The sequence below is a fragment of the Antedon bifida genome, chromosome 6 (assembly GCF_963402885.1).
Source record: "Antedon bifida chromosome 6, ecAntBifi1.1, whole genome shotgun sequence".
Lineage (NCBI taxonomy): Eukaryota > Metazoa > Echinodermata > Crinoidea > Comatulida > Antedonidae > Antedon > Antedon bifida.
Genome location: NC_136231.1, coordinates 3,547,777 through 3,564,489, shown reverse-complemented (window position 1 = coordinate 3,564,489; position 16,713 = coordinate 3,547,777). Strand labels below are relative to the sequence as shown.

At 31.0% G+C, this 16,713-nt stretch overlaps 1 protein-coding gene across 1 annotated transcript; it reads left to right on the top strand.

Moving 5' to 3' along the window:
• Window positions 1–2,812: 2,812 nt before the first annotated feature.
• Window positions 2,813–16,133, top strand: LOC144844729 (cytosolic carboxypeptidase 6-like). The gene is made up of 12 exons (XM_078701764.1): window positions 2,813–2,848; window positions 3,524–3,646; window positions 4,050–4,174; window positions 4,607–4,701; window positions 4,962–5,178; window positions 5,776–5,905; window positions 11,777–11,891; window positions 12,532–12,643; window positions 13,333–13,485; window positions 13,765–13,927; window positions 14,245–14,345; window positions 15,031–16,133. Exons 1-12 carry the CDS (start codon window positions 2,824–2,826, stop codon window positions 15,202–15,204), a joined length of 1,533 nt encoding a protein of 510 aa, XP_078557890.1. The 5' UTR covers window positions 2,813–2,823; the 3' UTR covers window positions 15,205–16,133.
• The last annotated feature ends 580 nt before the right edge of the window (window positions 16,134–16,713 follow it).

Here is a 16,713-nt window from a genome sequence, read left to right as displayed (position 1 = left end):
GCGGACACTTTTCAAACTTCCATTTTATACAGCCGTATTTTGATTCCATACTTTTAAGCATGCCAGACACTTTTAGATGTAAATGTATGTCGATACTAAAAGTGTGGAACAAGATGGTGGTATGTAATGGTGAAAGCCATTATTTTAATAAACATTATCTTTGATGTTTGAATGGACATGGATGACAAGTGTGTGGGATTTGATTTTAGATATAAAATATTTGATAAAAAGCACACATAGTGATGTGATGGTGATTATGAATACAAATTAGTAATAAAGATGTTTGAACAGGAAAAAAATGATTCACTTTTACTTTTAGTTTAAAAACATTTATATAGGCAAGATACTGTGTAGTCTAGTAGGGCTATTTTGATTGATCCACCCGCGCCCACACTCACAAAAGAAATTCGATTAAAATTGCTCCTTGTATGATGCAACATAATATAGGTAAGGTAAGTTAGAAATATTTGTACAAATAATCTATATAATAGAATATAACAGTTTCCGAATAAACATTTTTTTTTTCTATAGGCGGCCTAGTAACTGTACAGCGATACCATACAAAAAGTTTACGAGATTTACAATAATATAGAGGGCGCACGACATAAAATCATTGATATCACAGAATGCATTCATCAACATAAACAACATAAAATGTTAGCAATGTGTATACAGTATGCTAAGTGAATAATGTTTGCACCCGAAAAAAAAATTAATGTTGTCCTATTATTGATTATTAATGTTATTATGTTGTTATTAATGTTATTATTTATTTGTTATACTGTGTACCACACCGCCGAGTGACCATGTGCAAAAAACTTTTTTAAACTATAGAGGGGGCTATAACAGTATTTGTATTCAATCACATGCTATTTCTACGACGGTCGTATACTTGATCTGATAACGGAACACTCATTCTCGATCAGATCGCATTTGTATAATAATAATTATGTGACCACATTTTAAAACATTTTTGAATTACAAAATATAACTATTAATTATGAAAACGATAAAATAAATAACTAAATAGGTTTACACTATACTGAGTCTCATTCGTCATTCTATAATACCATGGTCGACTCTACAGCTCACTATGTCGGTCGGTCGGTTAGTCGGTCAGTCGGTTGATTGGTCGGTCGGTCGGTAGACACTAACTCAAATCATGCGACTGCAGCCATTTATATGGCCTTGTTTAATTAGGCATATACTATACCTATTTTCAATTGGTTTAGGTTACGGTAACATTTTTGATCAAAACAATAAGTTGTAAAAAATGTATTGAAGTACATCTGTTATTGTTATGTAAAATATTAATTTTAATCAATTTTAAATTATATTTTATAGAGATGCTATTCAATTCAGGACCGCGAATCTGGAATGATATTGATGACAAACTAAAGCATTTTAAATCTCTTTATACGTAAAAATTTAAAAAAATATCTTATTTCTTTATACTAATTTTAATATTATTATGATTGTATTACACTGAAAGTATTTATTTTTATTTCATCGTTTTTGTTTTTATTTATTATTTTAAGTAGTAAATTGTATTAGTTTATATGTATGTGTATTGTTTCTGGGGTCTTTCTCGAGACAAGAAACTTGATTTCTTATAGAGAAGACCCCAAATGATGGCTTATTAATATGTTTTCATTTTAAAAATGTACACACCTATTATACTGTTAAAAAATATGCCATTGTTGAACAAATAAATGTTTTTTAAACTTTGAACTTTGAATTTACATGTAAATTGAAAGATCCTATGAAATGAAGTTTGGTAGTCATTAGGGGAGAGAGAGAGGAAACAAATTTTGGTCCGGTGGTACAGTGTTTGTGTGCATGTTATGGATATAACAATGTTGTCAAGTATTTTTCTATTTTTTTATAACGAATAAAAAAAACTTCATGGAACGTGTTCGTGTGCATCATGATAGAACAAGTATAAACATAAAACCTTTAAAATAATAATTATTAGAATAAGCAAATAATTTATAATTTATTCATTCGTTTTAGAAACGAGGGGCAAGCAAGCAAGCAAGTCCAAACAACAGACAACGCAATATAATGTTTCATCACATCCATTTCCATAATCCGTTTTTAAACTTTAAATTATAAATAGTGAAGACAGTTATGTAGTAAATCATGTTTAATTTGTGTTAATCCTTATAGGTTTAATACACATACGTCTATTGTTTACACTTACTGGCACCAGAATCCCACACTCTTATCATAATCATATAACAAAGAGACTTAATGGATGTTGTATTTATTAATACTAATATACAAATTAATGTGAATGTACTTTGAAATGACAATGTCCGCTCGTGCTTTAACCTTTTACAGAGTAAACGAATACATTTTAAAACAATATTACAATATTGTAAACAAGTTTTGTTCAATTTAATTAATCACATATTTACCAGTTTAACACCAATTGATTGATTGACCTGTTTTAAAAGCCGTAGCTTTCTATAGCAGTCCCTTTAGGCTTTATACTCTGGTATCAGGTGTCGGAAGAAAAAAATATAAGTTAACCTAACGTAAACAAAAAATCGAAACTGAAGACTGGATAAAAACATAAAAAAGACAATAACAGAGATTTATTACCATTATAACTATTATTTATTAAAGAAAATGTTAATAGTCTATTGTTCCTCTTACTGAATACTATAATTACATTAATTATATGTCGGACCGCTGACTCTTGAAGTTACTATTATCCTGTACATACTTTCTAAATGTAATGTAAATGTAATGAAATACTATTTGCACCGCCACCGGGTAAATAACAACATCATCAATGTGTAAACAGGAGCGAAAAATATGGCGGATAAGAAGCCAGAATCGGGTGAGTATTATTATGAAGAGACATTTTACTGTCTTTATAACAATTATAAAGCACAAAATGACATTTAACCCTTTGTATGATGTAAAGGACATTGTAACAACAAAAATAATATATGTCTCTTCTTGATTAAGGTTTAAAAAATCATTTAATGCTCCCTAGCAACGGGACGCTAGCCTCTAGGAGCTGTGTGGAGTGTTTGTGGATTCACTCTCTGCCGGCCACGCTCCGCCGCTGCCTGCTCGGTGTATCTAGGCTAGGCCTAGGTGATTGGTTGGCGGCCGCTTCGACCATACTCCGGTGATATATCCCTTTTGCTCCAAGACACCAGACAGAATTCTAGCCTGACCTTCTCTAGCCCAGCAGTAGACTAGCCTAGTTAGTACTAGGCCTCTAGGCCTTATATAGCTAGCTAGGCCTAGGCCTAGAGCTAGCCTAATCTATTAATTATTAATAATATTATAACGTACTACTCTGGACAGGCTAGGTAAGTAGCCTACTCTTCTAGAAGCTAGATAGCCTAGCTTGGGCCTTGGCCTTAATAATAGGCCAGGCCCTACTTTATTATAAAGTTTTTGTGTTGATCGTTTGCCAACTTTTATTAAAATCAAAACCACTTCCCATATGTAATTTATTTGATTATTTTAAATGATTAATCATACATTGTTTCATCAGCAGGTAGTGACAGTAGCAGTGAGGATTCTGTAGTTGGCAACGTAAACAAGTTTGCTGTTGTACCTCCAGGTTATGTAGGAAAGCCTAGGAAGGGTCATCTTATATTTGATGCATGTTTTGAATGTGGTAGGTATTAATTATTGTAACACTGTCACTTAAGTATCTCAAAATTAATTGAGTACACTATGTTTGATTCAATTTTTTACATAGCATAATAAACATTTGCAATTTAGAATTTTTTTTTGTAGAAGTTGTCAAACATTTTGGCATTATAAATTAGATGAACAACATTATAAACCATCCAAGTGATGTATTTAAAAAAGTTGGAGTGGTGGGTTTGATGGAGATGGGAACAACACAGCATTTTTATTCTTAGAAAAATATTTGACCAGTTAAAGAAAGTTTATGTTTTACAGTCTTACTACATTGCTATTTGTCACAAATTACTATATTTTATATCATAATTCTATAGAAATTGTACTTTATTTTATCTAAACCAATTTATTTTTTTTCTTCAAATATCTTGTAGGAAACCTTGGCCGTGCAGACTATGTAACTGAATATGAGTATGACTTGTTTATTCGACCGGACACGTGTAATGTAAGGTTTCGTGTCTGGTTTAATTTTACCGTAGAAAATGTCAAACAAGATCAGGTATGAATGAGTAAATTTAATTTAATTTTTTTGATAGAACAAGAATTTATTACAATTATGATGGAATTAGATAACTCTTTATAAACTTAATTGAGTCTTATAAATTGGTACAGTTTATAGAGTTGAGACAAAAGATGACAGTAATTTAATTTTTATTTTATAAACAAGAGTAAAATGATACTTTAAGGAAGCATGCGTTTTATAATTGTTATACAATTTGAAAGTCTATTTTATGTCTAGCTTACCTACAATAGGTTTCTCTCACTCTCAAAAGAAGATGTATTTATGAAATTATATAATTTCTTGTAATTTGTGTTAAATATGATATAATTGATACAATTTAAAATAATAATTTTTGTAACATGAAAGATAATATGTATTTTTGTTTTGGTATCATCTTCACAATGACTATTACTGTATCTTTTTTTACAGAGAGTTATATTTAACGTCGTAAATTTTAGTAAAACAAAAAGTTTATATAGAGATGGTATGACTCCAGTTGTAAAGTCAACATCAAGACCACGATGGTAATACTAATTTTAAATGTCTAATGCTCTGTCTACACTATCAAAAAAGTGTGATGTGCTCAAATATGGTAGTGGTATGACATCATCACGTCCATATATGGGCACATCACTTTTTTTTTGTCACATAAAGTTTGATAGTGTAGACAGAACTTAAGTAACATTTAATCATAATATTCTCTCGTTTCACCGTGGTTATTATTATTATTATTACTGTCATCAAAATATAACCATTAAAATGCTATTTTATTTCTGCTTTGTAGGCAAAGAATCCCGTCAAAGAATGTATACTATTACAAATGTCCTGAACACCGGAAAAATTATGTAATGTCGTTTGCATTTTGCTTCGACCGAGATGACGACACATATCAATTTTCATATTCGTTCCCATACTCGTACACCAGATTACAGACATACTTAGGAGCAATAGAAAAAAGACGGCTTGATTATTTTCAGAGAGAACTTATATGTTTTAGTGTTGTAGGTAGATTCTTTTTAAATAACAATGCAATTGTTGTATTCGATTGGGAACATTCCTCAAAAATGTGAGTACTTGTTGTATTCGAATTTTAAATGGATTGTGCTCAACAGAAAATAATTCAAATATAAACACTAACAAATGCAAGGTTTTTCGTTAAGAACAATCTCAACGCTCAAAATACTCCGTTAAATAAATACTTAACGGAAAAACTATACTCAACGGTAAAAGTCCCAATCGAAAAGGACAAATGTTAAGAAAGAATAAAATATTCCATTATTAATTATTAACTACTGTATAGTATTGAGGGAACTCTTTCTGGGCCCATCAAAGTGGATGTGCCCTGAATAGGGGTTGACTGTAGTGTTAAAACATATTGCCTCTTATTCTTTAATGATTTTCGTTAATAATAAGTAGAGAATGTGTGTACATATTTTAAAAACTTTATTTTCATATTTTTAGAACAGTAATTTTACAAAAATTATCATTAATATTCAAATGCTTACATTAAAATACTTTTTTCATTTTTATTATTAATGAAATATTGGTGTTGCTAAAATTTGACTTGAATATATAATTTGTATTTATTTTTGTCATAGCAACAAAGGAGATTAGACTTACTTACAATTACCAAGCCAGAAAACCTTGCTAGTGGAGTGTCCCAACGTGTGGTCTTCATCACGGCACGTGTACACCCAGGAGAGTCACCAGCATCTTACGTTTGTCAAGGTAAGTAAAAGTGTTGAGGATGATGTCATAGTGATGACAGTGATGTCATCAGAAAGTTATAGTGATGATTTGTCATCAGAAAGTGATAGTGATGATTTGTTATCAGAAAGTGATAATGATGATTTGTCATCAGAAAGTGATGATGATTTGTCATCAGAAAAGGGTAGTGATGATTTGTTATCAGAAAGTGATAAGAATGATTTGTCATCAGAAAGTGATAAGGATGATTTGTCATCAGAAAGTGATAAGAATGATTTGTCAAGTGATAGTGTAGTGTAATCAGAAAATAAACAAACAGATAGAAAGAGAGTGTCCGAGGTATGTAGTACCAATTTGTAAGTGAGTTAAAAAATATGGCATCCATGTTCCTTTTCCATTCATAATTATTTAAATATTTGTGAGTTTTGGTTCAGTTGTCTTACTTTAAGTTGACCACTCTACTAGTCCTTGCTTGTTGACACCCAACATGTGTTCAAACTCTTTCTCTAAGATTATTCATTTTTCTTTATATCACTTTTTCATTTAATCCTTCCCTTTGTACTGTCCATCAAACATACCATATCGGCCTAGGATCTTAAATCTCCTTACATTTCAGCAATATTACATTTCACGATACTTTATCTATAGAATAAACAAGTATTGTATTACCAAAGTGATTCCAATCTTTTCTTAATTTATTGCCTTTTAATGCAAATTTCCTACCTCATTCCGTTATTTGATAGTTGATAGCAATATCTTAAATAGGCTAGATCTGTTATTACAAACTTGTCATAAAAAAAAAATGAATTTGTTGGGGAAAGTATAAGCTGTCAGTGAACTTCAGAGATACTGAAAGGATATTAAATATGCAGTCCCTCGTGGTCTGATGATCGCAGAACGTGATGCGTGATCATCACAGAACATTGTTGATGTTATATTGTTTTCAAGGTATAATATAGTACTCCTCTACAATACAAACTTGAAAATAACAATACCGTGCTAAAAGTTTTAATTTCAACTTGGCTCTAAAAAATCTATTTGATGTTATTAGTAGAAAAAAGTGAATACCATAAATAATTATTAAATATGATAAATTAAATATCTAATTGAATTCTCTTATAATAAAATAACAATACCTTATCAAGTGCTAAAGGTTTTATTTTTGTAAACTTGGCTCTATAAAAAAAATTTTCTATTATTATTTTAATCTGGCATTACAGAAACATTCACTTGCAGCTTGACAGTGTTGGATAAAATGGTTCCTCTGCATCATGTTTGTCCACCGTCATTCATTTACTATTTTAACTGAATTCTTGAGAGGATGCATGGTCTGTGGATGAGAAATCATAAAAAAAATATGTTTGTATTTGCACGATAACAGAGAAAGTTAGATAGCTATACCACCTCAAAGTGGTTTTTACTCAGATATTATACATACACCTAGCTTTACCCTTGTGTTTTACACGACTCCCCATACCAAATACCACATTTTATTTGATATGACTACCGTACATATAATGTGAAACACCAACTAGAGTTTGCATTCAATAGTTGTAACAAAGGATAAAATATGATGAAAAAAAGACAGTTCATTAAGTTCATAAAACATCAAAAGTTCAAGGTCAACAAATCAAATAATATTCTTACACAATGCCAAATATATATTATTGTCTAACGAAAACTAATATATACATGTTATACACATGTTGTTTTCCTTAATGATCCCTTGTCTCCAAACAAAAGATCATGTGACTAAATATCTTATTGTACATTTGATTTAAAGCGGGATTCTTCATCCACATTGATAAAAGTAAAAGGAATACGAAGTTTACTAAAAATATGAATTGAAAAAAACCAGCCAAATATGTATGTAGTATTTTTATCCAGTTAACTATTCATTTAAAATCACTGATTTTCTACCTGTAGTCCTGTAAATGTATTCAACATTAAAGCCTTGTCTACATTATAAAACTAGTGCCCAAATATGGTAGTGATATGACATCATAATGTCTATATATGGGCACATCACATTTTTTTGTCAGTGTAGATTGTTTGATAGCGTAGACCATGTGTAGACAGAGCTTAAGAGCTTAAAACAAAAAAAAGGGAATACCTCTTATTAACTAAAATTAAAAACCTAATCTAAGAGAAATATTTCACTTAGGTGAATATTAAATTTAGATGATTCTCTTTCTGCTTCACTGCTGTCAAGAAACAAGTGGTCTTAAAAATATATGATTGCTATATTTGTAATGGTCAAAATGAGAGAATCTGGATAGAAAAACATAAATTCTTTACCATAGCCTATCACTGGACTTGTGATACTATATTTCTCAAACTAAAGATGAAAATGTATTTTGTACAGTTTTAACAATAGACATTTTAAACCCAGAATATCCCTTTAAACAGAAGAAATTCTTAGTGCATTAAAAAGAAAAAAAAATGTTATGATAAACCTGTCATGTAAAATATCAAGTTTGATGAATGAACAAGATAATCAATGAACCAACATTTATTAAAAATATCTAATATTAAATGATGTGCCTACTGATCATGTGTACTAAATAAACACATGTAGTTTTTGTTGCGTGGAAAGATAAACATACAAAGCTTCTACATGCAAAGATAAAACAGTAGGCGTTGTATACACATGCAACAATTGATTGCAACTTAATTTTAAATCAATTTATTATCTACATTGATGATAAAGGATGTAGAAAAGAAAAATATAAATATTATTTTATTTCTAAAGCTCTGTCTACACTATCAAACTTTATGTGACAAAAAAATGTGATGTGCCCAGATATAGACATGATGATGTCATATCACTACCATATTTAAGCATATCACTACCATATTCAAGCATATCACTACCATATTCGGACACATCACACTTTTGTAAAACTAGTTTGATAGTGTAGACAGATCTTTATGGTACAAAAGGCAGCAAAAATTTGTCTGAAATGCATCATGGGATTGTTATGGAACGTGCTTTCCATTTTAGCTTACGGACATTACTATATCAATGTTTTAAGATCTGACAAAACATGTAACTATTGATGGCCCATCTGTCAATTAGATTCATTATAAACATTCCCCTAATCTTCCAAAAAAAACCCATTTACTAAGATAGGTAATTGAACATAGCAATTTGACGAAAATCATTATTAATGCACACAAAAAAAAAAAATCATCAATTGATATTCATAGTTACAGCTATGCTTTTCCTTAGGCTTTTTTATATTTTAATCTGTTTGTTATTTGTAATAGGCACATTATTGATCATAACTGGATTTGTTTGACATTTAACACTTATAAATTACTAAAGTCACATTCAATGTTTTTTTTACATTAATTATATAAGTATGAATAGTAACAATAATAGCTTTTATTTCAATGTTTGTTTCCATTTATAAATGTAATCTTTAGTAAAGTTAATTTTAGTATGGATGTGGGTATTAAATAATACCTGAAATTATGTACTGAAAACCTCACAACATTTTAAGTACAAGTCCAAACTACTGTAAATGTCAACTAAAAAGGTTATATTTCTAGTAGAAAAGGTACCCACTCCATTGATTCCACACCATTCAAAACAGCGATTATTATTCAAAGTGATGTTTTATTGGGGAGGCGTTTATTCAAATAAATACCATCCTAATAATTAATACATTATTTAATTTAAACATCTTTTGAAACTAACTTCCGCGACAGAGTAGGCCGTTTCGGCCCAAAGAAGGAAGACATTTTAGACGACTTGCAACATGGGTAGACATCCCGGTCCTAACAGGACACAGATAGCCTACAGTTATTCCTGCCAGCTTACTCAATAAAACTCGAATTAACCATAACTTATATATAGATTGATTAAAGTAAAAGATGTGAGAGATGAGCAGAAACGTCAATCCTGGCATGAAAAATGACTCTCTAAATAAAAGAACATGTAATGATAGAATTACCCAAAAGTACTTATTACAGAAATAAATAAACGTAGTTGTATTAAAAGGATCTACTAATATGGATTTCAGGATGCACTGATATTGATTTCATTGTTTCACTCTCATATTTCAAGTTCACTAAAACTTTATAAAAAAGCTTTTATTTCTAAGGTACGGGGCTATACATCTTAATAAAAGAAATATAATAAATAATAAAACTCATTTATAAACGGATGCAATATTGTAATTTACTCTCCTGACATATTCCTAATCATCCAGAATATATTTTTGTGCATATTAACATTGTAGCTCATTAAAGGTAAAGTACGTAAGGTCAATTGATGTCAACTTAAGATGACCTTCCAATTGACCCCGGCCCAGAGCTGAGGTTATTAAATGAATCAAACATAGAAATGATTAATAACCATTGTTGTTTTTTCTTGATGATTCAGCATTTAATTGCCATAGGTAAAAAACAATGTTGATGATGATGATGATCAAATTGAAAAGCATGGTTTGTTAACATTAAAGATGTATTGTCCCCCAAAAACAGAAAAAAAGGAAGATTAATTAAATCAGACTTTGAATAGGTTATTTTATAGATTTAATAAAGGTAATCATTTCTGTAGAAAAAAAAACTTTTCACTTATACAATAATATAATAATTGGTTAAATTCAACCAAAAATCCATTAGCTGGCAGCCAATTTGACCATTTTTTGCTTTAAATTACAGTTTTTTCAGGTAAATAATTTTTTTTTCGATCCAATTTTTGGTCAAAGTGGATAACTATTATGTGACATTAAAATGGCATATTAAAAAAAAAATTGTTTTTAATTATTATTCAGGGGGACAATAAATCTTTAAACAATCATAGTGAAAACATTATCGTACACATGGTGTGATGATGACAAATATTAATATCAATGATAATGATAAAAATCAGCAAAATTCTTTATATTGAATTGATGGTGGTATTGATGATGCTGAGCGATGATTATTTTTTTGAGTGTTACTGAATGATACTGGATGATTATTATTGTGAATTTTTAAATCCGGATATATTGGTAGAAAGATGCCGATGATATGATAAAAGGTGACTGTATTGATCATTTAAAACGCTGGATTATATTGATTGAATTAATGATAAAATGATGTGTTTTATTGATGATAAAATATTGATGGCAATAAAGAGATGATGGGTGATGATTTTCAATAATAATAGACAATTAATTATATTATGATAAAAGTTAATGTTAACATCAATGCCATATTCCTCTTTTGTCTATCCTGTGACCTTTAATCTGTCAAAGCACATTAAACTGCATGTTATTGTTATATTTTTGTTATGATAGCTATATAAAATATTGATGACAATAAATAGATAATGGGTGATGATTTTTAATAATAATAATAGAAAATTAATTATATTGATGATAATAGTTAATGTTAACGTCAATGACAATGCCATATTCCCCTTTTGTCTACCCTGTGACCTTTAATCTGTCAAAGCACATTTTTAACCTTAAATTGCATGTTATTTTTTTGTCATGATAGCTATATAAAATATTGATGACAATAAATAGATAATGGGTGATGATTTATAATAATAATAATAATAGAAAATTAATTATATTGATGATAATAGTTAACATCAATGACAATGCCATATTCGTCTTTTGTCTATCCTGTGACCTTTATTCTGTCAAAGCACATTTTTAACCTCAAATTGCATGTTATTTTTTTGTTACTGATAGCTATACAAAATATTGATGACAATAAATAGATAATGGGTGATGATTTATAATAATAATAATAGAAAATTAATTATATTGATGATAATAGTTAATGTTAACATCAATGACAATGCCATATTCCTCTTTTGTCTATTCTGTGACCTTTAATCTGTCAAAGCACATTTTTGTTCATGTTATTTCTTTTAAATTTTGCTTCTAGGCCTAATTGATTTCTTGTTAAGTCAACATCCGATTGCTAAAGTCCTTAGGGAACATGTTGTCTTCAAGATTGTCCCAATGCTCAACCCTGATGGAGTCTATCTCGGCAATTACAGGTTGCTTGATTACTTTCTTTCTAATATTCAATGTGATTTGATAAAAGTAAATTTATATTTAGTTAGTAAGAGGGCAGCAAACACATGACTGATTTCACAAAAGTAAAGCTCTGTCTACACTATCAAAATGTGATGTGCCCATATATGGACATGATGATGTCATATCACTGTCATAGCTGGGCATATCACTACCATATTTAGACACTTTTTTTGTTAAACTAGTTTGATAGTGTAGACAGAGCTTTAGAAGAGAGATTTGCTTTCTTGTACATAACATTATTGGAACTAGGGTATATGTGTTTACTATATATGACCCCATTTGCAACAACATACAACAAAGAAACTAGTTATGTCATGTTAATTCATTATGCAAATCTGGAAACATTTGAATGTGCTTCAATATTTGATTCCTCAACTGTGACAGTTTTGGTGAGTTTTAGGTCCAGTGTGACGAACAGTTAGACAATGTGCCTATAGACTTTTGCAAATTGAAAGCACTTAATAAGAACATTAAGACACCAATTTTAACTTTTTTTAATCCCAAAATCATGACATACTTAAGCTGACATATATATATATAAGTATACAAGCTGCCTTTCATCATATTGATCATGTAGATATTAATTATTTTTCATGCAAGATGTTCTCTGATGGGTTTTGACTTAAACCGCCACTGGCATGATCCGTCACCATGGGCGCACCCAACACTTCACGGGACAAAGAACCTTCTCATGCAAATGGATGCTGACACAGTAAGTTCATTAGTAACAAAAAGACAACTTATCATTTCAGAATTCTGGTAAATATATTTTAAGCAGTATTTACATTAAAAGTTGAAAGTGAAATTCTTTAGATTGTTGTTTTTCTTCTTGTGTTGTATATAAAGCTCTGTCTACAACTATCAAACTAGTTTGACAAAAAAAGTGTGATGTGCCCAAATAAGGTAGTAATAAAATGACATCATCGTTTTCGTATATGGGCACATCACATCACAAGTTTGATAGTGTAGACAGAGCTTAAGTATACTTTACCAGAAATGTAGGCCTCATGTCTAGGCATACTGGTTTGTATGGATTTGTGAGGACTTTCTGCAGCTCACTCTAGGTCTTGCAGTAGGTCCTCACTGCATTAGATGCTTCATGAAAGCTGCCTAATAAATATTGGGTCTGCCTACATTGAAAGCCATAAGAATATTCAATAATCTCACCTGTACAGTATCAAGTATAGCGATTATAAACAGCGTACAGTATCAGTACTTTCTGGGTTTTGCCTCTTAATTATTTATATTTAAATTGTTATTTTGTTTACTTTGAAATGATAAGAAATAAATGTTATTATGAATGAATGAATGTCTTCTGACAGTAACCTTGATCCCATATCCCTGTTTTTCAAAAGATTTTAGTGTTACAATATAAACCTGGAATGTTATATTTGTTTTTAGCATGAAAATGTAGATTTCTTTGTGGATATTCATGCACACTCGACACTTATGAACGGCTTTATGTACGGGAATGTTTACGACGATGCAACACGTTATGACAAACAAGCAGTCTTTCCTAAACTTATGTGTGGAAACGCTGATGACTTTTCTATGGTATGTTTAATATGATTATATTAATGCAATTGTGCTGGGTTGCCTTCACAGTCCCAGGCTAAAGTTTATTTTAAGGTCTTCCACCCAGCCTCATTTTAACATATCACCTCTCCAAGAAAACTGGGTACCCACCTAAAACTTTTTGACAACACACCCCTACATATAGCTTCATTCCTGTAATTGAATTGGCATATTAGGTCAAGAAAATGTAGTGTGAATTGATTTTTCTGTTCAAATTAAAAAGTTTATAATTATTTATATATTTCTGCAATTTTATAGATGAATACTAGTTTCAATCGTGATGCTATGAAAGCTGGTACAGGTCGGCGTTTTTTAGGTGGTATACTTGACAAAAACACAATGTGTTACACATTAGAGGTGTCATTCTTTTGTTATACACTACATCAAGGCAGTTCTATATATCCATATGATGAAGATAGCTGTATCCTTTACAACAAATGCATATTACAGGTCATTTTTGTTACTGTATTTGAACTTTACTAATACTAATTTGAAACACTATTCTTTATCCAAGTATCTGTAGATTATAAACTCTAGTTGACCATCTCTGTGCACTGATGACCTCATTTGGAACAAGTTAGGTCAATTTAATTCATTTCTATTTCTCGACACAGTTTTGGTGGTCCGGGTGACGACTCGACACATCAAAGCGCGGGTCTGAAGTCTTCGGTTGCCGCAAATCAGAAGCTAAACTTGATACTTTATTTTATTTCTTCTTTAACTACATACTTTTTCTAGATATGAAATTAGGAAGAAATTTAGCAAGAACATTTTTAGACTACTACAAGCTTACCTCTCTTATTACAGCAAAACCAACACTTGTTGGCACAGTTCAAACAGTAAGTATATAATGTTCCAATTGTTGATTGTAATGCTTGGTTCCCACTAGCGATGCAACATAAAGCAACCTAAGAAAATGCCCTTCCAATAATTGTTTTCCCCCACCTGCATGAAATCAAACCTGCATATTTGCAGCATTGTTGCGTCGTCGGTTCCCACTTGTGATTATGCAATACAGCACCTTGCATTGTGTCATAGTGGGAACCAGGCTTTAACGTTGTGTCACAAATGCTTTAAAAACTCATGACTAATTGAAATTAGAGTCAACAATTGGAGTGGAGTTGTGGCTTGGTGGTTATGATGCTTGGCTACCACTCTAAGGGTCCTGGGTTCAAGTCCCGTCACATGTCAGGATTTTTTCTAAGGACCAAATTACTCCACTCCCAAAGACTTGTAATAAGACTTTGTTTATGTAGAGCATCTTGTGTATATGTTTGTCTTGTGAACCTCTGAGGGTCCCTAATGATCAGCAATAGCTGGATGGATCACCCTCATTAAATATGGTTAAAAAAAAAAAAAAAAAAAAAAAAAAAAATGGCACCTTACGGACAGATCCTGAGGAATTACAATTTACTTGTTAAATATCTTTTTTCTGTATTTACCAACCAAAGTACCAAAGTAAATGAAACACTGTAACAAATGTTAGTATCTAATTTACAGCCATGTTAAACTATTCTTATATAGAAATCAAGTCATAATTCCAAGGGTCATCGAGGAAGCAGTGAAGGCCGAGCCCAGTCAGAGATGAGACACTACCCTAAACCTGGTGTTGTTTACGACCCCAACAGCTTTGGCTCACAAAGCCTTAATGATATGACTGTCAACTTCCGTCTTCAAAATCGTGACTTTAAAAGGTAGCATATAAAGCAGGGCAATAACTAGTAAGTTAACGGGAGTGTGATATCAAGTCTAGCAGTGGAGCAAAGAGGTTCTATACAGGCCTAGTTATCTCCCGGTGAAAGAGAACATCACATCTAAAGCTCTGTCTACACTATCAAACAAAATGTGATGTGCCCTTATATGGACATGCTGATGTCATATCACAACTATATTTGGGCATATCACCACCATATAGACAGAGCTTTAGTCTGAAAGAGAACATCACATCTAAAGCTCTGTCTACACTATCAAACAAAATGTGATGTGCCCTTATATGGACATGCTGATGTCATATCACTACTATATTTGGGCATATCACCACTATATAGACAGAGCTTTAGTCTGTACTGCAAGATCTACAAATTAGCACCCACACACCTGGTATGCTGCAAAACATGCATCCTTTAGTCCAAATGAATCATGCTCACAAATCTATTTTCATATAGAATGAATAAGTTCGATTGGTGCTTATTATGTAAATATATTATTCAATTTATTTGAAAATTTTTCTCACCTACAATTTTATTTAGCTTTACTTTATTAAAGTTATTTTATAGTGTAGAGAATATTTGATATATCCCATCGGGAATGTTAAGCTATTTTATATCTTGCTTGTGAAGCTAACTTTTTAATTCTTGTGTGTATTCACAGATGACTCCCTTTGTAATACAAGGTACACATACAATATTTGAGGGTTTTAAAATGTTTTTAGATTCAATATAAAATGAATAAATATATTGAAAATATTTTACTGTCAATAATTAGCTTAATCGCAGAATGCTTTGATAAGTAAAAATGTAATGTTATTTACGGCTATTGGTAAATTTGTCTTTTCTGTATATAAATGCCTGTATAAAAGGGAATAGTCGGTGCTTTCAAACAAAAAATAAATATGATATGAATTTATAGTTCAAGAGTTTGGTTTGTTTGAATATATAACTATAATATTTAAAAAAATGTAAAAAAAACGGAATAGAATGTACTGACAAATGGTATGACCATCAGCCATTAGCAGTCACAGAGAACAAAAACATTCAAATTACTCGGGACATGACAGTTTACACGGATAAGAAATTAAAACACAATCGACCGGATATTACTATATATAAATTATATATATAGAAATGTAGGCCCACACACTAGTAGACATTGGTTGACATAGTTGTGCCAGCGGACCAAAACGTCATAAACAGAGAGAAAGAAAACGTAGAAAAATACCAAGAACTGGCTTTTGAAATCGAGAGAATCCACAGAGCAAAAAATAATAATGGCATAATGGCGCTCTTGGAACAATAAAAAAAAATGGAAAGATGGAAAAACATGGCATGAAAAATTAAATGTACCGGACATTGTAGGGAGAGCTTAAATATCGGCAATCGTTGGAACAGCACACATCTTGAGGAAGGTGTTATGGCTGCGGGAAGTAGTTGAGGCATGACAAACAACCCAGGAGAACACTGGAGATAACCAATAAATAATAACAATACT

Bases quoted from the DNA above. Each gene is read 5' to 3' on its own strand.
- LOC144844729 (XM_078701764.1), top strand. From the start codon at position 2,824: ATGGCGGATAAGAAGCCAGAATCGG. The intron at 3,647-4,049 runs GTAGGTATTAAT...AATATCTTGTAG, and splicing joins TGATGCATGTTTTGAATGTG to GAAACCTTGGCCGTGCAGAC. The intron at 4,175-4,606 runs GTATGAATGAGT...CTTTTTTTACAG, and splicing joins AAAATGTCAAACAAGATCAG to AGAGTTATATTTAACGTCGT.